General features: G+C 56.5%; 1 protein-coding gene across 5 annotated transcripts in view; it reads right to left on the bottom strand.

The window, feature by feature from the left end:
• Positions 1 to 24,340, bottom strand: part of LOC120748271 (natural resistance-associated macrophage protein 2-like) — a 41,473-nt gene that overhangs the window by 16,283 nt on the left and 850 nt on the right. For 2 of the 5 annotated variants that reach the window (XM_040054389.2, XM_058419146.1), the window contains exons 1-10: positions 23,497 to 23,904; positions 16,934 to 17,020; positions 13,896 to 14,035; positions 13,274 to 13,399; positions 12,392 to 12,511; positions 8,569 to 8,675; positions 7,875 to 7,945; positions 7,723 to 7,790; positions 3,479 to 3,634; positions 597 to 755 (exon numbers count right to left, since the gene is read on the bottom strand). In XM_040054389.2, coding sequence (XP_039910323.1) covers positions 597 to 755; positions 3,479 to 3,634; positions 7,723 to 7,790; positions 7,875 to 7,945; positions 8,569 to 8,675; positions 12,392 to 12,511; positions 13,274 to 13,399; positions 13,896 to 14,035; positions 16,934 to 17,020; positions 23,497 to 23,530 — 1,068 coding nt within the window. In that variant the 5' untranslated portion in view covers positions 23,531 to 23,904. Of the gene's footprint in view, positions 1 to 596; positions 756 to 3,478; positions 3,635 to 7,722; positions 7,791 to 7,874; positions 7,946 to 8,568; positions 8,676 to 12,391; positions 12,512 to 13,273; positions 13,456 to 13,895; positions 14,036 to 16,933; positions 17,021 to 21,866; positions 21,915 to 23,496; positions 23,905 to 24,340 lie in introns of those variants that run through there. The other 3 variants (XM_040054391.2, XM_040054392.1, XM_040054393.1) reach the window with 3 other exon arrangements.

Here is a 24,340-nt window from a genome sequence, read left to right as displayed (position 1 = left end):
GAGGAGCCCCCTCAGATCCCTCAGCCTCGCCTGAAGCTCCAAACCCTTCCCCAGCTCCACTCCCAGGAGCCAGGGATCGCCCTCAGCCCTCCATCCCTGCCGCGGCTCCCAGTCAGTCCCAGTCCCATCCCACTGGTCCCAGTCCCAGTCCCATCCCACTGGTCCCAGTCAGTCCCAGTCCCATCCCACTGGTCCCAGTCAGTCCCAGTCCCATCCCACTGGTCCCAGTCCCATCCCACCGGTCCCAGTCAGTCCCAGTCCCATCTCACTGGTCCCAGTCCCAGTCCCAGTCCCACTGATCCCAGTCAGTCCCACTCCCATCCCAGTCAGTCCCACTCCCATCCCACCGCTCCCAGTCCGTCCCACTCCCATCCCACTGGTCCCAGTCCCATCCCACCGGTCCCAGTCAGTCCCAGTCCCATCCCACTGGTCCCAGTTCCATTCCACTGGTCCCAGTCAGTCCCAGTCCCATCCCAGTCAGTCCCAGTCCCAGCCCCACTGGTCCCAGTCCCATCCCAGTCAGTCCCAGTCCCATCCCAGTCAGTCCCAGTCCCATCCCACTGATCCCAGTCAGTCCCAGTCCCAGCCCCACCCACCACGTTGGCGTTGCTCTTGTTGTAGAAGGCCTCGGCGAAGACGGTCACCACGAAGATGTTGATGATGAAGGAGACGAAGAGCGCGATGCACGACTCGATGAAGAAATACTTGTTGGCCTCTCGCACCTCGCGCTTGTCGGCACGGTTCACCTGCCGGGACTGGGGGACGGGGACAGGGACAGGGACAGGGAGAGGGGACAGGGGACAGGGACAGGGAGAGGGGACAGGGAGAGGGGACAGGGACAGGGGACAGGGAGAGGGACAGGGGACAGGGAGAGGGGACAGGGGACAGGGACAGGGAGAGGGGATGGGGACAGGGAGAGGGACAGGGACAGGGAGAGGGGATGGGGACGGGGACAGGGAGAGGGGATGGGGACGGGGACAGGGAGAGGGGACAGGGACAGGGAGAGGGACAGGGAGAGGGGACAGGGGACAGGGGACAGGGGATGGAGACAGGGAGAGGGACAGGGAGAGGGACAGGGGACAGGGAGAGGGGACAGGGAGAGGGGACGGGGGACAGGGGACGGGGGACAGGGAGAGGGGATGGGGACAGGGAGAGGGGACAGGGACAGGGACAGGGACAGGGGACAGGGAGAGGGGACAGGGGACAGGGAGAGGGACAGGGCAAGGGAGAGGGACAGGGGACAGGGGACAGGGAGAGGGACAGGGGACAGGGAGAGGGGACAGGGGACAGGGGACGGGGGACAGGGACAGGGACAGGGACAGAGGACAGGGACAGGGGACAGGGACAGGGGATGGGGACAGGGACAACAGACAGGGACAAGGGACAGGGAGAGGGACAAGGGACGGGGACAGGGGACAGGGGACAAGGACAGGGAAAGGGACAGGGAAAGGGACAGGGGACAGGGACAAGGGACAGGGGACAGGGGACAGGGAGAGGAGACAGGGGACAGGGAGAGGGACAAGGACAGGGGACAGTGACAGGGGACAGGGGGACAGGGACAGGGGACAGGGACAGGGGACAGTGACAGGACAGGGGACAGTGACAGTGACAGGTGACAGGGACAGAGACAGGGGACAGGGACAGGAATTCTCTGTTAATCCCTGGAATCTGCGGCGGTGGCACACGGATCGCCGCCTGGCAGGGACACGGCGCTGGATCCACGCTGATGCCTTCAGTTTTAGCTCTCGTGTTTTCCAATTTCTGCACTGGTACATAAATCTGAACTCCACATGAAGAGTTAGAATTCTCCCCACAGCTCAGCCAGACAAATCAATCCTTCTCCAAAATGTACAGACAACAGGGAATTGAGGAGAGCAAAGTGGGAGGGTGGGACTTCAAAATCCCAAGTGTAATTGGAGAATTGACCACAATATTTAAATGGATCAAAACTTATAAAAATGTGAAAATTCCCGAGTCTGGGTCAGTGTTGGGTGTAGGTTCTTGCATTGCCCAAGGTGCATCCTTTGACTGATTTTTATTCCTTTAACTCTGTCCAGCCTCTTCAGCTCTTGAATTTTCCAGATCCTGCACTGGTCTATAAATCTGAACTCCACATGAAGTGTTAGAATTCTCCTCACAGCTCAGCCAGACAAATCAATCCTTCTCCAAAATGTATAAACAACAGGGAATTGAGGAGAGCAAAGTGGGAGGGTGGGACTTCAAAACCCCAAGTGTAACTGGACAACTGACCCCAGTATTTAAACAGATCAAAACTTATAAAAATGTGAAAATTCCCAAGTCAGGATCCATCTCGGGTGTAGGTTCTTGCATTGCCCAAGGTGCATCCTTTGACTGATTCTTAATAAACACCCTCTTTATTCCTTTCACTGTGTCTCTTTCATATTTTCCAGATTCTGCACTGGTCTATAAATCTGAACTCCACATGAAGAGTTAGAATTCTCCTCACAGCTCAGCCAGACAAATCAATCCTTTCCCAAAATGTATAAACAACAGGGAATTGAGGAGAGCAAAGTGGGAGGGTGGGACTGCATCACCTGAAGTGTAACTGGACAACTGACCCCAGTATTTAAATGGGCCAAAACTTATAAAAATGTGAAAATTCCCGAGTCAGGGTCAGTGTTGGGTGTAGGTTCTTGCATTGCCCAAGGTGCATCCTTTGACTGATTCTTAATAAACACCCTCTTTATTCCTTTCACTGTGTCTCTTTCATATTTTCCAGATTCTGCACTGGTCTATAAATCTGAACTCCACATGAAGAGTTAGAATTCTCCTCACAGCTCAGCCAGACAAATCAATCCTTTCCCAAAATGTACAGACAACAGGGAATTGAGGAGAGCAAAGTGGGAGGGTGGGAATTCAAAACCCCAAGTGTAACTGGACAACTGACCCCAGTATTTAAATGGATCAAAACTTATAAAAATGTGAAAATTCCCCAGTCAGGATCCATCTTGGGTGTAGGTTCTTGCATTGCCCAAGGTGCATCCTTTGACTGATTCTTAATAAACACCCTCTTTATTCCTTTCACTGTGTCTCTTTAGCTCTCATATTTTCCAGATTCTGCACTGGTCTATAAATCTGAACTCCACATGAAGAGTTAGAATTCTCCTCACAGCTCAGCCAGACAAATCAATCCTTCTCCAAAATGTACAGACAACAGGGAATTGAGGAGAGCAAAGTGGGAGGGTGGGACTTCAAAACCCCAAGTGTAACCGGACAACTGACCCCAGTATTTAAACACCCCAAAACTCACAAAAACCCAAAAAGGAAACCAAAACAAAAAATAACAAAAACTCGTGACCCAAACCTCCTGATCAGGGCCGTTCTGGGTCAAAGGCCGATTTTTAACCCATATTCACTTTACCCCTTTCACCCCCCCTCTCCAGGCACACCCCACCCCAACCAGGGCTCCCCCGAGGGCGCTCCCCAGCCCCGGGCACCCTCCTGGCACGGCGCTCACCTTGACCAGGGCGGAGTGCAGGTACATGTTGTGGGGCATGATGACGGCGCCCACGATGCCCACGGCCTGCTCCAGCTGCGGCGTGCCGCAGCCCCCGCAGTAAGGGACGAAGAGCCCCTGCAGCAGCTTCTTCTGGCTGGGCTTCACCGTGACGTACTGCGGAGAACGGGCGAGGTTTGGGTCCCGGGGCTCGTGGAAAGCGCAGATTGCGCGGCTCCACGCAAGGCGTTCACCGGATAAATTACGTTGTATTGGGTGGTAATGTATGGATATTTCGGTAGGGTGGTAAATGTAAGTTTTGTAGTTAAAATGTGGGTTTTATCTATGCCAACCAAAGGAAAATGTAAATCTTTCAGAGAAAAAGATTTTACTACTTCCTTATCAAAAGACACCAATGTCTCCTGCCTGTCTTGGCCTTGAGGATGCCATAGAGATTAAGGGAAAAAAGTGACACTAACCAGAGACAATTCTTTGTCTGAATGGAATTTATGCCTCATGTATGAAATGTATGAATATTGAACGGGCGATTGCTTTTAAGAGAAAATCCTTTGTTAACTTCAGAGCTTTTTGCTCGGGGAGGCACCCAGACGCCTGTAACTTTGTTTTCATTGTCTCCTAACCCTAATCGTTCCATTTTTTTTACTCTAAATCTATTTTTATAACTATTTTATTTACTATTAAACTTCCCAAATTTTAAAAACAAGCCATTGGCGTTTTTCACATGTTGCATTGGTTGGTAATGCCGTAGGGATATTTTGGTAGGGTGGTAAATGTAAGTTTTGTAGTTAAAGTGTGGGTTTTATCTATGCCAACCAAAGGAAAATGTAAATATTTCAGAGAAAAAGATTTTACTACTTCCTTATCAAAAGACACCAACTTCTCCTGCCTCGCTCAGCCCTGAAGACGCCACAGAGATTAAAGGAAAAAAGTGACACTAACCAGAGAGAATTCTTTGTTTGAATGGCATTTATGCCTCGTGTATGAAATGTATGAATATTGAACGGGCGATTGCTTTTAAGAGAAAATCCTTTCTTAACTTCAGAGCTTTTTGCTCGGGGAGGCACCCAGACATCTCTAACTTTGTTTTCATTGTCTCCTAACCCTAATCGTTCCATTTTTCACTCTAATTCTATTTTTATAACCATTTTATTTACTATTAAACTTCCCAAATTTTAAAAACAAGCCATTGGCGTTTTTCACATGTTGCATTGGTTGGTAATGCCGTATGGATATTTTGGTAGGGTGGTAAATGTAAGTTTTGTAGTTAAAATGTGGGTTTTATCTATGCCAACCAAAGGAAAATGTAAATATTTCAGAGAAAAAGGATTTACTACTCATCACAAGAGACCAACTCCTCCTGCCTCGCTCAGCCACAGAGATTGAAGGAAAAAAGTGACACTAACCAGAGAGAATTCTTTGTTTGAATGGAATTTATGCCTCATGTATGAAATGTATGAATATTGAACGGGCGATTGCTTTTAAGAGATAATCCTTTGTTAACTTCAGAGCTTTTTGCTCGGGGAAGGCACCCAGACGTCTGTAACTTTGTTTTCATTGTCTCCTAACCCTAATCCTTCCATTTTTTACTCTAATTCTATTTTTAGAACTGTTTTATTTACTATTAAACTTCCCAAATTTTAAAAACAAGCCATTGGCATTTTTCACATGTTGCATTGGTTGGTAATGCCATAGGGATATTTTGGTAGGGTGGTAAATGTAAGTTTTGTAGTTAAAGTGTGTTTTTTACCTATGCCAACCGCAGGAAAATGTAAATATTTCAGAGAAAAAGATTTTACTACTTCCTTATCGGAAGAGACCAACTTCTCCTGCCTGTCTCGGCCTTGAGGATGCCACAGAGATTAAGGGAAAAAGTGACACTAACCAGAGAGAATTCTTTGTTTGAATGGAATTTATGCCTCATGTATGAAATGTATGAATATTCAACAGGCGATTGCTTTTAAGAGATAATTCTTTCTTAACTTCAGAGCTTTTTGCTTGGGGAGGCACCCAGACGTCTGTAACTTTGTTTTCATTGTCTCCTAACCCTAATCGTTCCATTTTTCACTCTAATTCTATTTTTATAACCATTTTATTTACTATTGAACTTCCCAAATTTGAAAAACAAGCCATTGGCGTTTTTCACATGTTGTATTGGTTGGTAATGCCGTATGGATATTTTGGTAGGGTGGTAAATGTAAGTTTTGTAGTTAAAGTGTGGTTTGTATCTATACCAACCAAAGGAAAATGTAAATATTTCAGAGAAAAAGATTTTACTACTTCCTTATCGGAAGAGACCAACTCCTCCTGCCTCTCTCAGCCATAGAGATTAAAGGAAAAAAGTGACACTAACCAGAGAGAAGTCTTTCTTTGAATGGCATTTATGCCTCGTGTATGAAATGTATGAATATTGAACGGGCGATTGCTTTTAAGAGAAAATCCTTTCTTAACTTCAGAGCTTTTTGCTTGGGGAGGCACCCAGACATCTCTAACTTTGTTTTCATTGTCTCCTAACCCTAATCCTTCCATTTTTCACTCTAATTCTATTTTTAGAACCGTTTTATTTACTATTAAACTTTCAAAATTTGAAAAACAAGCCATTGGCGTTTTTCACATGTTGTATTGGTTGGTAATGCCGTAGGGATATTTTGGCTGGGTGGTAAATGTAAGTTTTGTAGTTAAAGTGTGGTTTTTATCTATGCCAACCAAAGGAAAATGTAAATCTTTCAGAGAAAAAGATTTTACTACTTCCTTATCAAAAGACACCAACCTCTCCTGCCTGTCTCGGCCTTGAGGATGCCACAGAGATTGAAGGAAGAAAGTGACACTAACCAGAGAGAATTCTTTGTTTGAATGGCATTTATGCCTCATGTATGAAATGTATGAATATTGAACGGGCGATTGCTTTTAAGAGATAATCCTTTGTTAACTTCAGAGCTTTTTGCTCAGGGAGGCACCCAGACGTCTCTAACTTTGTTTTCATTGTCTCCTAACCCTAATCCTTCCATTTTTTACTCTAATTCTACTTTTAGAACCGTTTTATTTACTGTTAAACTTCCCAAAAATTTGAAAAAAACAAGCCATTGGCGTTTTGGACTGGGGGCACGGGATTGTTCGGGACGGGGAAGACCCCGGGACGAGCAGCACCGCTGACCACGTGTGCCACACCCAGGTGGGTTTTGAATTCCGGGACCCCCTCCCCGCCCAGGGCAGCCTGCAGCACTGTGTCAGCCTTTTCCAGCTTGGAATTCTCCGTAATATCCAACTGAAACCTCTCCTAGGAGGGCGTTTCCCTTCATCCTGTCACCTGGGAGCAGAGCCTGGCTGTTTCCCCTCCTGCCAGGGAGTTGTGGAGAGACACAAGGTCCCTCCTGTGTCACCCTGCTTTTTCTGAGTGTTTTTAAAGCCTTTTGATTGTTCATAAGATGGAGTCAGATTTTTTAGCTTCTGTACGATATTTAGGAGCGGTTTTTTGCCTTTTCTCACACGTGTAACATGAACAAATCCTTTGTTTTTTCACTCTCTGTCCTTTATTTGCACATTTCTAACCTGAAAGCAATTTTAACTGACGGCTGCTCTGGCCATTGGGCTGGGAGGTGAAAACTCCAGAGCCACAAATGGATAAAAAGTAAGAAATAACCAGGCAGAGGGGCTCTGGGCTGGGCTCAGCCTCGGGCTCTCTCAGAGGAACGTCTCTGCCCTGCCAAATCTCTCGTCTCCGTGCCATCGCTTTGCGTGCCCCGATCGCACTCCTGAGCCCCTTCCCCAGCTCCCTCGGCCTCTCCCGGTGTCACCCCTGGTTTTTCTGAGTTTTTTTAAAGCCTTTTGATTGTTCATAAAATAGAGTCAGACTTTTTAGCTACTGTACAATGTTAGGAGCAGTTTCTGCCTTTTTCTCACGCGTGTAACATGAACAAATCCTTTGTTTTTCATGCCCTGTCCTTTGTTTGCCTATTTTTAACCTGAAAGCGATTGCAACTGACAGCTGCTCTGGCCATTGGGCTGGGAGGTGAAAACTCCAGACCCACAAATGGATAAAAAGTAAGAAATAACCAGGCAGAGGGCTCTGGCCTTGGCTCAGCCTCGGGCTCTCTCAGAGGAACGTCTCTGCCCTGCCAAATCTCTCGTCTCCGTGCCATCGCTTTGCGTGTCCCCATCGCACTCCTGAGCCCCTTCCCCAGCTCCCTCGGCCTCTCCCGGCGCTCCAGCCCCGCTCCAGCCCCCTCGGCGTCCCCCAAAGGACATACCTCATATCCAAAAGTCAGAGCCATGATGGTGATGAGGAGCCCAAAAAACGCCTCCAGCTTCCTCAGGCCTGCGAGGAGGAGGAAGCGCCGCGGTCAGCGAGCCGAGAAACGCCGGAGCCCACGGCCCCCGGCGCCCCCCGAACGGAAATCACCGTATTTGTCCAGGAAGAGGAAGACGAAGGTGTCGGCGATGGTGATGAGCACTCCCCCCCAGAGCGGGATCCTGCGGGCGAGAGCGGGCTCAGAGCGCACCCAGAGCTCCAAACCCCTTTTTTTTTGGGGGGGGTTGGTGGGGGCTGTGCGCTTGGGGGTTCTTCACACGGGACGAGGCAAGGCCTCGAATCCATGGGGCACCCACGGGAGGTGGAGTTTGGCAAGAAGCTGTGCCCCTGGAGAAAAGGAGACTCGGGGGTCGCCTCATCACTCTCCAAATCCTCCTGAAAAATTGGCTGTGCCCAGGTGAGGGTCGGTCTCACCAGGCAGAAGGAGAGGGCACAGTCTCAAATATAGGTTGGAGAGCAGGAATGAGGTGTTTTTTTTACAGAAAGAGCAAATAAAAGATTTCTTTTTGGGGAAAAAAAAGCCCGGCCATGGCTCTGGGTGCCGTGGTTTAATTGAGGTGTGAGGGCAGGGGATGGACTCCGATCTTAAAGATCTCTTCCAACCTCATAATTCTGCGATTTTATAACAGCCAGAGGTTAAAAACAACGCCGGCGCCCGCGGGGGCTGAGCTGGCGATGACGGCCGGGCTGAGTCACGGCCTCGGGGCCAGTTTGGGGACGTTTAGGGGAAATGAGGGAGTTTTTTTCCCTTCCTCCGCGGCTCCCCGCACAAACCCCAGCTCACTTCCCCACGGAGAGCAGGTTGATGGCGATGGCGGAGCCGATGACCTCCTGCATGTCGGAGCCGATGATGGCCAGTTCCACCATCAGCCACAGGATGATGCGAGGGAACTGCGGGGGAAAGAAACGCCCAGGGACGTGAAAAACGGGGGGAAATGGGGAAAAAGGGGGAAAGAACATGGGGAGAACAGAGGGGACATCCCAAATGTCCTCAATGCACAGAGAGGGGACATCCCAAATGTCCTCAATGCACAGAGAGGGGACATCCCAAATGTCCTCAGTGCACAGAAAGGGGACATCCCAAATGTTGTCAATGCACAGAGAGGGGACATCCCAAATGTCCCATTGCACAAAGATGGGACATCCCAAATGTCCTCAGTGCACAGAGAGGGGACATCCCAAATGTCCTCAGTGCACAGAGAGGGGACATCCCAAATGTCCTCAATGCACAGAGAGGGGACATCCCAAATGTCCCATTGCACAAAGATGGGACATCCCAAATGTCCCCAGTGCACAGGGATGGGACATCCCAAATGTCCTCAATGCACAGAGAGGGGACATCCCAAATGTCCTCAGTGCACAGAGAGGGGACATCCCAAATGTCCCCAGTGCACAGGGATGGGACATCCCAAATGTCCTCAATGCACAGAGAGGGGACATCCCAAATGTCCTCAATGCACAGAGAGGGGACATCCCAAATGTCCCCAAAGCACAGGGATGGGACATCCCAAATGTCCTCAATGCACAGAGATGGGACATCCCAAATGTCCTCAGTGCACAGAGAGGGGACATCCCAAATGTCCCATTGCACAAAGATGGGACATCCCAAATGTCCTCAGTGCACAGAGAGGGGACATCCCAAATGTCCTCAGTGCACAGAGAGGGGACATCCCAAATGTCCTCAATGCACAGAGAGGGGACATCCCAAATGTCCCCAGGGCACAGGGATGGGACATCCCAAATGTCCCCAGGGCACAGGGATGGGACATCCCAAATGTCCTCAGTGCACAAAGATGGGACATCCCAAATGTCCCAGTGCACAGGGATGGGACATCCCAAATGTCCTCAGTGCACAAAGATGGGACATCCCAAATGTCCCAGTGCACAGGGATGGGACATCCCAAATGTCCTCAGTGCACAGAGATGGGACATCCCAAATGTCCTCAATGCACAGGGATGGGACATCCCAAATGTCCTCAATGCAGAGATGGGACATCCCAAATGTCCTCAGGGCACAGAGAGGGGACATCCCAAATGTCCTCAATGCACAGGGATGGGACATCCCAAATGTCCCCAAAGCACAAAGATGGGATATTCCAAATGTCCTCAGGGCACAGGGATGGGACATCCCAAATGTCCCCAAAGCACAGAGATGGGACATCCCAAATGTCCCCAAAGCACAGAGATGGGACATCCCAAATGTCCCCAAAGCACAGAGATGGGACATCCCAAATGTCCCCAATGCACAGTGATGGGACATCCCAAATGTCCCCAATGCACAGAGATGGGACATCCCAAATGTCCTCAGTGCACAGAGATGGGACATCCCAAATGTCCCCAATGCACAGAGAGGGGACATCCCAAATGTCCTCAGTGCACAGGGATGGGACATCCCAAATGTCCCCAATGCACAGAGATGGGACATCCCAAATGTCCCAGTGCACAGAGATGGGACATCCCAAATGTCCCCAAAGCACAGAGATGGGACATCCCAAATGTCCCCAAAGCACAGAGAGGGGACATCCCAAATGTCCCCAGGGCACAGGGATGGGACATCCCAAATGTCCCCAGTTTACAGAAATGGAGACACCCCAAATGTCCCCAATTTACAGAGTTGGGGACACCCCAAATGTCCCCAGTTTACAGAGAGGGGACATCCCAAATGTCCTCAATGCACAAAGATGGGACATCCCAAATGTCCTCAGTGCACAGAGATGGGACATCCCAAATGTCCCCAATGCACAGAGAGGGGACATCCCAAATGTCCCCAGTGCACAGAGAGGGGACATCCCAAATGTCCTCAGTGCACAGAGAGGGGACATCCCAAATGTCCCCAGTGCACAGAGATGGGACATCCCAAATGTCCTCAGGGCACAGGGATGGGACATCCCAAATGTCCTCAGGGCACAGGGATGGGACATCCCAAATGTCCCCAATGAACAGGGATGGGACACCCCAAATGTCCCCAGTTTACAGAGTTGGGGACACCCCAAATGTCCCCAGTTTACAGAGATGGGACATCCCAAATGTCCCCAATGAACAGGGATGGGACACCCCAAATGTCCCCAGTTTACAGAGATGGGGACACCCCAAATGTCCCCAGTTTACAGAGATGGGGACACCCCAAATGTCCCCAGTTTACAGAGATGGGGACACCCCAAATGTCCCCAGTTTACAGGGATGGGACACCCCAAATGTCCCCAGTTTACAGAGATGGGGACACCCCAAATGTCCCCACAGCCCGGCCTCGCCAGCCTCACTCATCATCATCAGATCTTTACGTAACCCCAAGGAATTCCCAAGCAGGGCAGGGGAAGCGTCAGGAAATGGTTTTGACCCAAGGAGCCGTTCCCCTGCTCGGAATTCCTTGGGATCAACGCGTCCCCACGGCACCACCACGGACACTGGGGGGTCACCGATCCTCTGCCCCCCACCCCCATCGTCCCCAGCCCCCCCGGGATTGTCCCCAGCCCCCCGGGACTGTCCCCAACCCCCCAGGACTGTCCCCAACCCCCCCGGACTGTCCCCAGCCCCCTGGACTGTCCCCAGCCCCCCGGGATTGTCCCCAACCCCCCGGGACTGTCCCCAGCCTCCCAGGACTGTCCCCAGCCCCCCGGGATTGTCCCCAACCCCCTGGGATTGTCCCCAACCCCCCGGGACTGTCCCCAGCCTCCCAGGACTGTCCCCAGCCCCCCGGGATTGTCCCCAACCCCCCGGACTGTCCCCAGCCCCCTGGGACTGTCCCCAACCCCCCGGGACTGTCCCCAAACCCCCGGGATTGTCCCCAGCCCCCCGGGATTGTCCCCAGCCCCCCGGGATTGTCCCCAGCCCCCCTCGGCGCTCCTGAGGACGTGGGGAGTGTCACCCACCCACCCCTGCACCCCTGAGAGTGTCACCCCCCTGTCCCAGCTGCACTGAGAGTGTCACCCACCCACCCCTGCACCCTGAGGACCCCAGAGGAATGTCACCCACCTACCCCAGAGGACACAGAGGAGTGTCACCCACCCACCTCTGCACCCCTGAGAGTGTCACCCACCCACCCCAGGGGACACAGAGGAGTGTCACCCACCCGTCCCAGGGGACCCAGGAGTCACCCACCCATCCCAGGCCCACCGAGGATCCCACAGGAGTGTCACCCACCCGTCCCAGAGGACACACAGGAGTGTCACCCACCCGTCCCACCCCTCTGAGAGTGTCACCCACCCGTCCCACCCCCCCGAGAGTGTCACCCACCCGTCCCAGCCCCACCAGAGGACACACAGGAGTGTCACCCACCCGTCCCAGCCCCCTGAGGGTGTCACCCACCCATCCCAGCCCCACCAGAGGACACACAGGAGTGTCACCCACCCATCCCAGCCCCCTGAGGGTGTCACCCACCCGTCCCAGCCCCTCTGAGAGTGTCACCCACCCACCCCAGCCCCTATGAGGACCCCACAGGAGTGTTACCCACCCACCCCAGAGGACACACAGGAGTGTCACCCACCCGTGCCAGCCCTGCCCAGGATGTCACCCACCCATCCCAGCCCCCCCCAGGGTGTCACCCACCCATCCCAGCCCCCCCCAGGGTGTCACCCACCCGTGCCAGCCCCCCCCCGGGTGTCACCCACCTTCTGGTACTGGCGGTGGCACACCTCTGCCAGGTGCAGCCCGGTGACCACGCCCAGCCGCGCCGCCAGCCGCTGCAGCAGCAGCCCGATGACGGTGGCCAGCAGCAGCACCCACAGCAGCTGAGCGACACGGGGACACCCGTGGGTGGGGGGGAACACGGGGAGGGGAGCCCCCGGCTGCCCCCCGAACCCCACAGCTGCGGGAAACCCCAACGATCCGTGGCTTCGAGGCGGTTACGGGGCTCAGAGCCGGCACCCAAAGGGACACAAAGCCAGGACCCGAGGGTTCCCTGCTCTCCCCCATCCCCTCGGTGATTCCACCACCGCCCCAGGGGATGCTGCTGGAACCCTGGGAGCTGAGGATTTCAGGATTTTTGTGCTGGAGGCGCCGAGCCTCGAGCGAAGACCTCATCCGACCTGAGGCCGTGGGAAAGGCTCGAAATGGGAGTGAGGGCACCGGGGTTGTGCGGTTTTGAACAGCGCTGTGTGATCCCACAGGGGGGAAAAATCGGGATTTAAGGCTTTAGACTGTAGTAATAGGTATAAAATGAGATGGAGGATCTGCTAAATTTTTTTTCCTTTCGCCTTCTCCTCCATGGGTTTGGGTGGCGTTTCGTAATCGGGCAGAAAAATCCGCGTTGAGGCGGTTGATTACCGGGTTAAAAATCAAAATAATCTCGGTGCCATCCCCTAACTGGACAATTTATGCTTAGAGAACTCGGTAAAGAGTTAGAGCCACGGCCATTTTTTCCCCTTTGTAGCTAGAACCCACAACTTGTGACACCGCAAATTAATAAACACCCTGAAGGCAAGAACTCCTGCTCTAACAAAAGAGAAGAAGATCCCAAGGCCAGAGCTGAGCCCCTGGGGCGCTGCACCCACCTTGAACCCCGCCACAGCCCCGGACTGCAGGTCGGACTCGATGTTGCCGGGGTCCAGGTAGGCGATGCTCATCAGGAAGCCCGGCCCCGTGAACGCCCACAGCTTGCGGAAGCTGAAGCAGGAATGCTGCGGGAGAGGCCAGGAATCGGGGAGGAACGGGGTTCAGACAGCACAGACCGATCCTAAACCCAGCCGGGAATTCGGTAGGGTTGGGAAATCAAACTGGCCTAAAATTGCTGCCTGACCCCGTCCCCAAAGCTCTGCGGCGCCGAGGGGTTCAGGCCCGGGCTCTGGCACAGCCGAGGTCACGCTGCTCCTCGGGGGGAGCCGGAGCCTCCCTCGGGTGTCACCAGGCCACAGCTCCTGCTCCCTGATAAGGGAACAAAGAGCTCCAGCTCCCTCCCTGGGGTACAACCGGGCCTCTCCCTGCTCTTTGGCTGCTCCAAGCAGGAGCAAATCCCGCGGGATCAATCATTAACGCGGCGCCGCATCCCCCAAACCCCCGTGAGATCCCTCTGCCCCTCCCCAGCGCCCATCTCCCGGCTTCTCCCCCAAATATCCACCTCCAGCCCAGCCTGGGAGGGCAACTGGTGCCCGGCGTGGATTTTTTTTTCCCACTCACCCCGTCATCCTCCGGGATGGGGATCTTGCTGTCGAAGTAGGTGGTGAAGGGCTCCCCGTCGTCGGCGTCGGGGGGCTGCAGGGGGCTCCTGCTGCTGGAGATGGTGCTGACGAGACCCCCGGGCTCCCCAGAGACATCCTCTGCAGGGAGAGAGGGAAAGGGAGGAGTGAGGATTCCTGGAAAGGCCAGGAATCCTGACAGAAGCACGAGGAGCCAGCAGGGCTGATGGTAATTAGGTGATAACGAGGTAATTCAATTAAAATATCCCCGCGCTGCTGCAGCCCTCGCTGGAACCCAGAATCTCCTCTCGCAGCCCGGCTGCAGGGATTTATTGATCCCGAGGGATTTTAAAATTCCCCATCCTGGGGGCTGATGTGGGGTGATCAGTGTCCCCGAAATGATTAATTTGGGTTGGAAGTGTGGGACCCCAGGGAAATGTGGGACCTGTGCCATTATCCCAGAGCTGGATCCCAGGGAGATCCAACAGCTGGGAGCGAGGGATGGTCAGGAGACGCCTCACAGCTCCCCCAGAGCACGGAGAGAATTCCAGGAGTTCCCAAACGTGAGGAAAGTGCGCAGGGTCAGCCCAGAACATTCCCACATTCCCATCCTCTCCCCACACCACCTCCAGCAAAATCTCGATCCTGTGCTTGATCCCAATCCCACACAATCCCCTACTCGATCCCAATCCCACACAATCCCCTACTCAATCCCAATCCCACACAATCCCATACTTGATCCCAATCCCACACAATCCCCTACTCGATCCCAATCCCACACAATCCTATACTTGATCCCAATCCCACACAATCCCATACTTGATCCCAATCACTCATAATCCCATACTCGATCCCAATCCCACACAATCCCATACTTGAGCCCAGTTCCACATAATCCTACACTTGATCCCATACCCGAGCCCAATCCCACACTCTCTCCCAGTCCTATACAATCCCATACTCTCTCTGAATCCCACACAATCCCATACTCAATCCCATACTCTCTCTGGATCTCACATGATCCCACACTTGATCCCACACTCTCTCTGGATCCCACACAATCCCACACTCTCTCTCAATCCCACACAATCCCGTACACACAATCCTGATCCCATACAATCCCACACTTGATCCCAATCCCACAGTCTCCCCCAATTCCACACTCTCCCAGTCCCACACAATCCCCCACTCTCTCCCAATCCCAAACCATCCCACTCTCTCTGGATCCCACACAATCCCATACTCACTCCCAGTCCCACACTCACTCCCAATCCCATACTCTCTCCCAATCCCACACAATCCCCCACTCACTCCCAATCCCACTCTCTCCCAACCCCACACTCTCTCCCAATTCCCCCACTCTCTCCCAATCCCACACAATCCCCCACTCTCTCCCAACCCCACACTCTCTCCCAACCCCACTCTCCCAACCCCCCCCACTCTCTCCCAACCCCACACTCACTCCCCAACCCCACACTCACTCCCAATCCCCATACTCACTCCCAACCCCCCCCCTCTCCCAATCCCCACACTCTCTCCCAATCCCCACACTCACTCCCAACCCCACACTCACTCCCAATTCCCCACTCTCCCAATCCCCCCCTCTCTCCCAACCCCACACTCACTCCCAATCCCCCACTCTCCCAATCCCCCCCTCTCTCCCAGCCCCACACTCACTCCCAATCCCACACTCTCTCCCAATCCCCCCCTCTCTCCCAGCCCCACACTCACTCCCAATCCCACACTCTCTCCCAATTCCCCACTCTCTCCCAACCCCACACTCACTCCCAATCCCCCACTCTCCCAATCCCCCTCTCTCCCAACCCCACACTCTCCCAATCCCCCCTCTCTCCCAACCCCGTACTCACTCCCAGCCCCACACTCACTCCCAATCCCCCACTCTCCCAATCCCCCCCTCTCTCCCAGCCCCACACTCACTCCCGCTCTCCCCACGGGCCATCTCCCTTCCCCTGGGATCGCTCCCGGCGCTCTGAGCTCAGGGACAGGGGCAGCTCTTTGCCCAACTTTCCTATTGCATCACCACCGGGCTCCTCCTTCTCCCGGCCTCCCAGGAACCCGCCGGGGCCTCGCTTCCGTCGGGATCCGGAGCTGCCCGGGTGAGCAGAGATTCCCAGGGCTCAGGGGATTTCTCCCGGGACGCACCGGGCTGGTTGGGCCGGTTCAGCCGGGCTGAGCGACCCCGGGGTGCTGCAAAGCTCCTGCAGGGCTCAGCCCGGCACCCCGGACGAGCAGGGGATTAAGGGAAGGGAGGAGGGTGATGAGGAACAGCCCCGATTTCCCTGGAATTCCTGAGCTGTTTCTCGATTTCCCTGCAATTCCTGAGCCAATTTCCCGATTTCCCTGCAATTCCTGAGCTGTTTCCCGATTTCCCTGCAATTCCTGAGCCGATTTCCCTGCAATTCCTGAGCCGTTTTCCCAATTTCCCTGCAATTCCTGAGCCGTTTTCCCGATTTCCCTGCAATTCCTGAGCCATTTCCCGATTTCCCTGCAATTCCTGAGCCGTTTTCTCGATTTCCCTGCAATTCCTGAGCCGTTTCCCGATTTCCCTGCAATTCCTGAGCTGATTTCCCAATTTCCCTGCAATTCCTGAGCCGATTCCCGATTTCCCTGCAATTCCTGAGCCATTTTCCCAATTTCCCTGCAATTCCTGAGCTGATTTCCCTGCAATTCCTGAGCCATTTCCCGATTTCCCTGCAATTCCTGAGCTGTTTCCCGATTTCCCTGCAATTCCTGAGCCATTTCCCGATTTCCCTGCAATTCCTGAGCTGTTTCCCGATTTCCCTGCAATTCCTGAGCTGATTTCCCGATTTCCCTGGAATTCCTGAGCCATTTCCCGATTTCCCTGCAATTCCTGAGCCATTTCCCAATTTCCCTGCAATTCCTGAGCCATTTCCCAATTTCCCTGCAATTCCTGAGCCATTTCCCAATTTCCCTGCAATTCCTGAGCCGATTTCCCGTTTTCCCTGCAATTCCTGAGCCGATTTCCCGATTTCCCTGCAATTCCTGAGCCGGCCTCACCGTAGGACTCCTTCCTCTCCACGTCCGAGCTCCCCATGCTGGAGCTCTTCGTCTGCTCTGGGAACCGCTTTACGCCGGACACATTGGCTGCGGAAAAAAAAAAAGGGAAAAATTCCCCTCAGGATGGAAAATCAGAGCTGGCAGGAGAGCAGGGGGGGCACAGGCAGATTCAATTCCCGGCTCGGTGCCACCTCACAGCGCTGGATTCACGTCCTGAGCTCTGCTCCAGCTCTGAGGGTCTCAGCAGGGATGGGAGAGGGGATTTAGGTTGGGACTTGCTGAGAAAATCCCGGTGCTCTGCCCTGATGGGCACCAAGCACATCAGGAGCGTCCACAGGCATTGTGAAACTCCGGCCCAGGGAATTCCCCGGGATGTGGAAACCGCATCTCATCATCTCCTTGCCAGCACTGAGGGCACCCAAATCCTCCCCGGTGCCCCTCAAACCCCTCCAGGCAGTGGGAGGTGGGTGAAGAGCAGCTTCGACTCCTTCATCACAGCCTGGGTTTAAATTGCACCAGGATCCGGAGTGGGGCTGGGGATAAGCAGCAGTCCTCAGGGCTCCAGAAGATCAACCCACCCCAAGTACAAGCCCAACGTCCCTCAGCAATGACTCCTGGCCTGTAAAGCACCTAATCCTCTGTCAAAATTCCGTCAGATTTGAGATGGAGGTTCCCATAAAACGAGGGGATATCGGTTTTCAGCGAGGATGGAGAAGGAAATCATCAGGCAGGAATTCACGTTTAGGTGAACTCCTCACACACAACTTTCCTTCTTTCCTAAGCGCCAAACCTCACAGCTTCCTTTAAAAAAAACCCCTAAAATACCCTACTAAAGTTTAGCAAAAAGCCATTTTTTTCTCCAAAACGTGATCCAGGAGGAATGACCTTACCCCGGCAGCGAGTCCCACCGGAGCCTCCCTCCAGGATGAAGGGAACAGGGTGATCCTGGGGGGAACGTTCGTTGTGGACCCACCTCAGTATCTGAGCCCAGCCCCAGCCCAGCCTGGGTGGGGGCAGGACTCGGCCCCTTATCTGCCCCAGCAGCTGCTGGGCTGGGGGCTGGACCCACACCCGGCACGGGAAATGCGTCCCGAACTCACTCACCCAGAGGAGTGAACACACAAAGCACGTGGGCTGCCTTTTCCATGAAGGAATTCTCCCTAAAATCCAACCCTGGAAGCCTTTCTGTCTCACCCTGCCTCCTGGGAGCGGAGCCTGACCCTCACCTGGCTGTCCCCTCTTGCTGGCCAGGTGTGGAGACCAGGGAGGTCCCTCCTGAGCCTCCTTTCCTCCAGGCTGAGCCCCCTCACATCCCTCAGCCTCTCCCAGTGCTCCAGCGCCATTCCCAGCTCCATTCCAGCTCCATCCCAGCTCCATCCCAGCTCATTCCCAGCTCCATTCCAGCTCCATTCCAGCTCCATTCCAGCTCCATCCCAGCTCATTCCCAGCTCCATCCCAGTTCCATTCCCAGCTCCATCCCCAGCTCCATCCCAGCTCCATCCCAGCTCCATCCCAGCTCCATCCCAGCTCATTCCCAGCTCCATCCCAGCTCCATCCCAGCTCCATCCCCAGCTCCATCCCCAGCTCATTCCCAGCTCCATCCCAGCTCATTCCCAGCTCCATCCCCAGCTCCATTCCCAGTTCATTCCCAGCTCCATCCCAGCTCCATCCCCTCCCTCCCTGCCCTGGGGACCCCAAAGTGACCCCGGTGTGTTCAGGCTGTGCCCTCAGCCGTGCCCGGCACACCGGGCTGGCACCACCCTGCTCCCGGTGCCCACGCTGGGGCTGACACAAGCCACGTGCCCGTGGCCTCCTCGCCCAGCTGAGCTCACGTCCAGCCCCTCCGGGCCCTTTCCTGCTGCTCCGGCCCCGGCCTGCAGCTCCCACGGGGCCACGCGGAGCCAAGGGCACGAGCTGGCACCGGGCCCGCTCAATCCCCATCCCCTCCGTGCCACGGCTCCAGCCCGGCCCCGCCAGGGATCCGCCCTTCACCCCCGGCACCTGAGCTCACACGTGGGGACGCGAAGCGAGGGCACTGCCCCGTGCCCCCCGAGCCCACCTGGGCTCACGCCCAGCCCCAGCAGCTTCCCTGGCACCAGCGCCGAGCCTGGCATCACAGCAGCTCCTGCCCAGGGCAGTTCCCTGGAGTCCCAGCAGCGTCCCGAGGTCACCGCACAAACCCGCCCCACGTGTGCAGCCAACAATGAACAACGGGCTTCTTGTTCTACCCCCCACGGCTCCTTCCAACAGCCCCGGCCTCATCCTCCTCCTCCTCCTCCTCCTGCTGCTGCTCCCCCAAGGACACGGAACAGCCCGGCTCCGTGCTGGGAGCGCTTCCTGCCATTCAGCTCCCGCCTTTGATGTGGGGCTTTGGGCTGGGCTGGGCCCTGTGGGGCTGACGGGATCCCGGTGGATTTTTCTGGGGTGGTTTTGGGGCTGACGGGATCCTGGTGGATTTTTCTGAGGTGGTTTTGGGGCTGACGGGATCCTGGTGGATTTTTCTGGGGTGGTTTTGGGGCTGATGGGATCCTGACAGATTTTTCTGGGGTGATTTTGGGGCTGAGAGGATCCTGACAGATTTTTCTGGGGTGGTTTTGGGGCTGATGGGATCCCAATGGATTTTTCTGAGGTGGTTTTGGGGCTGATGCCTGGTTTTGCTCCGTGCATAGACACCCTGCAGGCTGGTGACACTGCCAGCTCCTCGCCTGGTGACCCTGGGAGCCCTTCAGCTGCTCACTGACGCTCACAGCCCTGCCAGGGGTGTCACAGCCAGGCACAAGGCCCCAAAGCCAAGGTGGCCACTTGCCACCCCAACACGGGCAACTGGGTGGTGACAGGGCTGGGGCAATGGTTGGACTGGATGATCCCAGGGAGCTTTTCCAAGCTTCATTCCCCGATTCCGCCCTCCTGACCACCTCCCACGTGGCCCTGCTCCTCTGCTGGCACCGGCACCAACAGGCCCAGGACCTGGAAAAGCTTGTCCTCTGCATGGACGTGGTGGGGTCACCCTGGGCACAGCACGGCGGGTCCATCCCTGTGGGATCCATTCCTGAGGGATCCACCCCCACAGGATCCATCCCTGTGGGATCCATTCCTGCAGGATCCATTCATGTGGGATTCTTCCCTGCAGGATCCATTCCTGTGGGATTCCTCCCTACAGGATCCATCCATGTGGGATTAGCCTTGCAGGATCCATTCCTGTGGGATTAACCCTCCAGGATCCATCCCTGCAGCATCTACCCCTGTGGGATCCATCCTCGTGGGCTCCATCCCTGCAGGATCCACTCCTGTGGGATCCATCCTTGTGGGCTCCACCCTTGCAGGATCCATCCCTGCGGGATCCATCCCTGCAGGATCCATTCCTGTGGGATCCATCCCAGCAAGATCCATCCCTGCAGGATCCATTCCTGTGGGATCCATCCCTGTGGGCTCCATCCCTGCAGGATCCATCCCTGTGGGCTCCATCCCTGCAGGATCCATTCCTGTGGGCTCCATCCCTGCAGGATCCACTCCTGTGGGATCCATTCCTGTCGGATCCATCCTTGTGGGCTCCACCCTTGCAGGATCCATCCCTGCAGGATCCATTCCTGTGGGCTCCATCCCTGCAGGATCCATTCCTGTCGGATCCATCCTTGTGGGCTCCACCCTTGCAGGATCCATTCCTGTGGGATCCATCCCAGGAAGATCCATCCCTGCAGGATCCATTCCTGTGGGATCCATCCCTGCAGGATCCATCCCTGCAGGATCCATCCCTGTGGGCTCCATCTCCGCAGGATCCACCCCTGTGGGCTCCATCCCTGCAGGATCCATCCCTGTGGGCTCCATCCCCGCAGGATCCATCCCTGCAGGATCCACCCCTGCAGGATCCATTCCTGCGGGATCCATCCCTGCAGGATCCACCCCTGTGGGCTCCATCCCCGCAGGATCCATTCCTGTGGGATCCACTCCTGTAGGATCCATTCCTGTGGGATCCCTCCCTCCTTGCTCTGCCCCACTCCTGCCCACCACACGAGAGGACGAAGGCAGGGGTGACCTCGGCTCCACTCCCGTCTCACCTGCCCAGGGCGCCTGCCCAGCCCCAGCAGGTCGGACCAGCTCGCTCCCTGCCCGTCCCTCATCCCGTCCCACGCTCTGGAACCGGGAGCTGCCCGGGGCTCAGGAGGGCACGGGGCGCCCAGCCTGCCCCCGGTGCCAGACGGAGGATGACCCGGTTATTCCCACACCCAGAAACAACCAACACCCGGCAGCGAGGAGCGGCTCCCAGATTTCGGAGCCAGCCCCGGTTTCCAGCGTGGGACGCGAGCAGCTGACGCACACCTGAGACTCCGACGATCACAAATCCACGCGTGTAACGAACCCAACTGCGTCCGAGCCACGAAACCCACGGAGCCGCTATCGCACTGCTCCTTCTCCCAAGCTCCGGTGAACCGGGACCCGACCCCGCTCCGAGCAGCCACGTGTGAACCTCGGCCGGGAGAGAGCACGGAGCCCTTCCAGGTCACGGGCGACATTCCCGGAGCTCCGGGGCCTCCGCAGGAAGCGGAGCTGAGAGCGGGGACGAAGAAACCCGTGTGGAAACCTCGGGACGAACCGCAGCAACCCCCCAGGCCGAGCCACGAGGCTGCGGGACCCCCAAACCCCGGGGGAGGGTCGGGCCGGGTGCTGAAACCGCCGGGACACCCCAAGGTCACCGGGGGAACCCCGATCCCCCGCGGGGGGATGCGGGCAGTGCCCGGCGGTGCCACGCGTGGGGACGGACAGCGGCTCCGTGGCTCAGTCCTGACCCTCACCCGAGGGTCCCGCAGCGCACCCAGGGCACCCCTAAGGCTGGATTCCCCCTCACCCAGGGCACCCCCAAGGCCGGATCCCCCCCGCAGCAGAGCCGGGAACAGCCCCGGATCACCCCCCACACCCACACCCACGCATCGCTCACCGGCCCCGGCCGCCCCCGGCCCCGCCGCCGCCTCATGCCCGGCCGGGCCCGGCGCGGAGCCGCGTCACGGGGCGGGCGGGGGCGGCACCGGGGGCGGGCGGGGGCGGCACCGGGGGCGGGCCCGGGAGCCGCCGGGACAACCGGGCCCCGCCGGGACAACCGGGACAACCGGGCCCCGCCGGGGGAACCGGGACAACCGGGCCCCGCCGGGGGAACCGGGCCCCGCCGGGGGACAGAGCCCCGGAGCGGCCCGGGATGGCAGACAGGGCCCGGGGCCCAGTTTGGGGCCCCAGTTTGTGGTCCCGTGACCCAGTTTGTAGCCCCAGGTCCCAGTTTGTGGCCCCATGTCCCAGTTTCGGGTTCCAGGATGGCAGACAGAGCCCCAGGTCCCAGTTTGGGGTCCTATGTCCCAGTTTGTAGCCCCAGGTCCCAGTCTGGGGCCCCAGGTTGTGGCCCCAGGTTGTGGCCCCAGGTCCCAGTTTGGGGTTCCAGAATGGCAGACAGGGCCCCAGGTCCCAACTTTGGGGTCCCAGTTTGTGATCCCAGGTCCCAGTTTGTGATCCCAGGTCCCAGTTTGGGGTCCCAGTTTTGAGCTCCAGGTCCCAGTTTTGGGCCCCAGTTTTGAGCCCCATGTCCCAGTTTGGGGGCCCAGTTTGCAGCCTCAGGTCCCAGTTTGCAGCCCCATGTCCCAGTTTGCGGCCCCAGTCCCCCAGTGCAGAGCCCAGCAGGGCAAACCCTGAGCCCAGCAGGGGTCTGAGCCCCAGGATCGTCCCTGACCCCCCCGGGGATGTGGGCACAGCCCAGGGAAGGGCTGGAGCTGTGCCAGGAGAGGCTCAGGTTGGAACCTCAGAAAGGGTTCCAAAAAACCCCCAGGGCATTCAGGCACTGCCCAGGGAACGGGCACGGACCCAAGAGCTCCAGGGGAGTTTGGACACCGCTCTCAGGCACAGCGTGGCGTTCTTGGGGTGTCTGTGCAGGGCCAGGAGTTGCCCTGGATCACCTTTGTGGGTTCATTCCAGGACTCTGTGATCCCCTCAGCCTGCAGCCCACCGAGCTCTGCTCCCACCCACAGCGCCTCATTCCACCCCAAAACCTGGAAACTCTGCAGGCGCCTTCCCTGCCCTGGCGCTGCTTTTCCAAAACCCCAGATTTCTCCCCAGTTTTCCCGATTTCTGCTGCAGGTGCCACGTGGGGCTGGTTTGGGTTGTTACTGGTTTTTCCAGAGAGGAACGCTGCTCCCTCACTGAATTCCTCTCCTCCTCTGTGCATTCCCTTGGGATCATTTTTCCAACCCCTCCCTTTCCCGAGGGCCAAACCCAGGGATTTAACCGGGAATGGGATGCAGCACAGGGCAGGAGCAGCCTGCTAATTTAGCAGGTGTTGCTAAACAACCGAGCCCTGGGAAAAAAAAAAAAACCATAAACGAGGAGAAATCCGGGAGGTGCGAGACTCCACCACCCTCAGCCCTGACCCAGGCGTCAAAAACAACAACAACCCCAAGGGGTGACCTCACTCCCCACCTGAATCCAGGGAGCTGGGAAAAGCTGGGAAAACCGCCGGAATCCCCCAAATCCCGGTTGTTTTTGGGGCTGGGGGCAATGCCAGCTCTCGGGCGCGGTCGGGTACTCACCCAGCTCGCAGGCAGGGATGGATTTGGTGGGCATGGCTCCTCGCAGCACCCTCCGCTCCCCGGGGCAGCGTCCCGCTGGCTCCGCAGGGCTGAGCCCTCCCTATTTAAGGGTTGTCCCCTCCGTGCCTCCTCTCCGCCCAGAGCAGAGTTTCCGAGGCACCTCAAAGGCTGCGGCAGCCCTCGGTGCTTAATTAAAGCCGCTTTTGATGCCATGGAGCACGGGAGGCTCCGGACTCTGCTCGGGCAGCCGCGGTACGTGCGGCGGGGATCGTCCCGAGGCATCGATCCGGCCTTATCGGCGATAAATCCCCTCCGCAGAGGGCTGCCGACAAATGAAGAGCCGCCAGAGCCACACCTGGGCACAGGTGAGGAGGGCACCGGGCTGCGTGACCGATGCCACGTCCCGGGAAAGAGCCCGGAGCCCTCCAGGTGTGGAAAAAACATTGCCGAGGGTCCCCGGGGGACGCGGAGGGGTTGGCTGGGATCCCGGGAAGTGGCGCCTGGTTTTGGGGAATTCCCCAGGAGCTGCAGGTGTTCCCGAGCAGGGCTCAGCGCCCAGGGTGTTTCCCGAAAATCCTTGGGCAGTGTTTGTTCCGGTGCCTGGAATGAGGAAAATAAACATGACCCGCCTCGGGGCTACGGGAACAGCTCCGGCTGCCCGGGGGAGGAGAGGGACAGACGCGGGGACAGGCACCGGGATGGGGCTGAGGGATCCCGGCCCCTCCGCCGGGGTATTTGGCCTCCTGCATGCCCGGGGACAGCGGCAGCTCCTGCACGGGCCCCTCAGGGGTGGTGAAAGGGTTTAAAAACCCCGGTGAGGCGGGTCCCGGCTCACCCGCCCGCG

This window comes from Hirundo rustica, unplaced genomic scaffold (assembly GCF_015227805.2).
Source record: "Hirundo rustica isolate bHirRus1 unplaced genomic scaffold, bHirRus1.pri.v3 unplaced_BUSCO_339203at7742, whole genome shotgun sequence".
Lineage (NCBI taxonomy): Eukaryota > Metazoa > Chordata > Aves > Passeriformes > Hirundinidae > Hirundo > Hirundo rustica.
The sequence above is the reverse complement of the archived record's forward strand: the minus strand, read 5'-3'. Positions and strand labels throughout refer to the sequence as shown.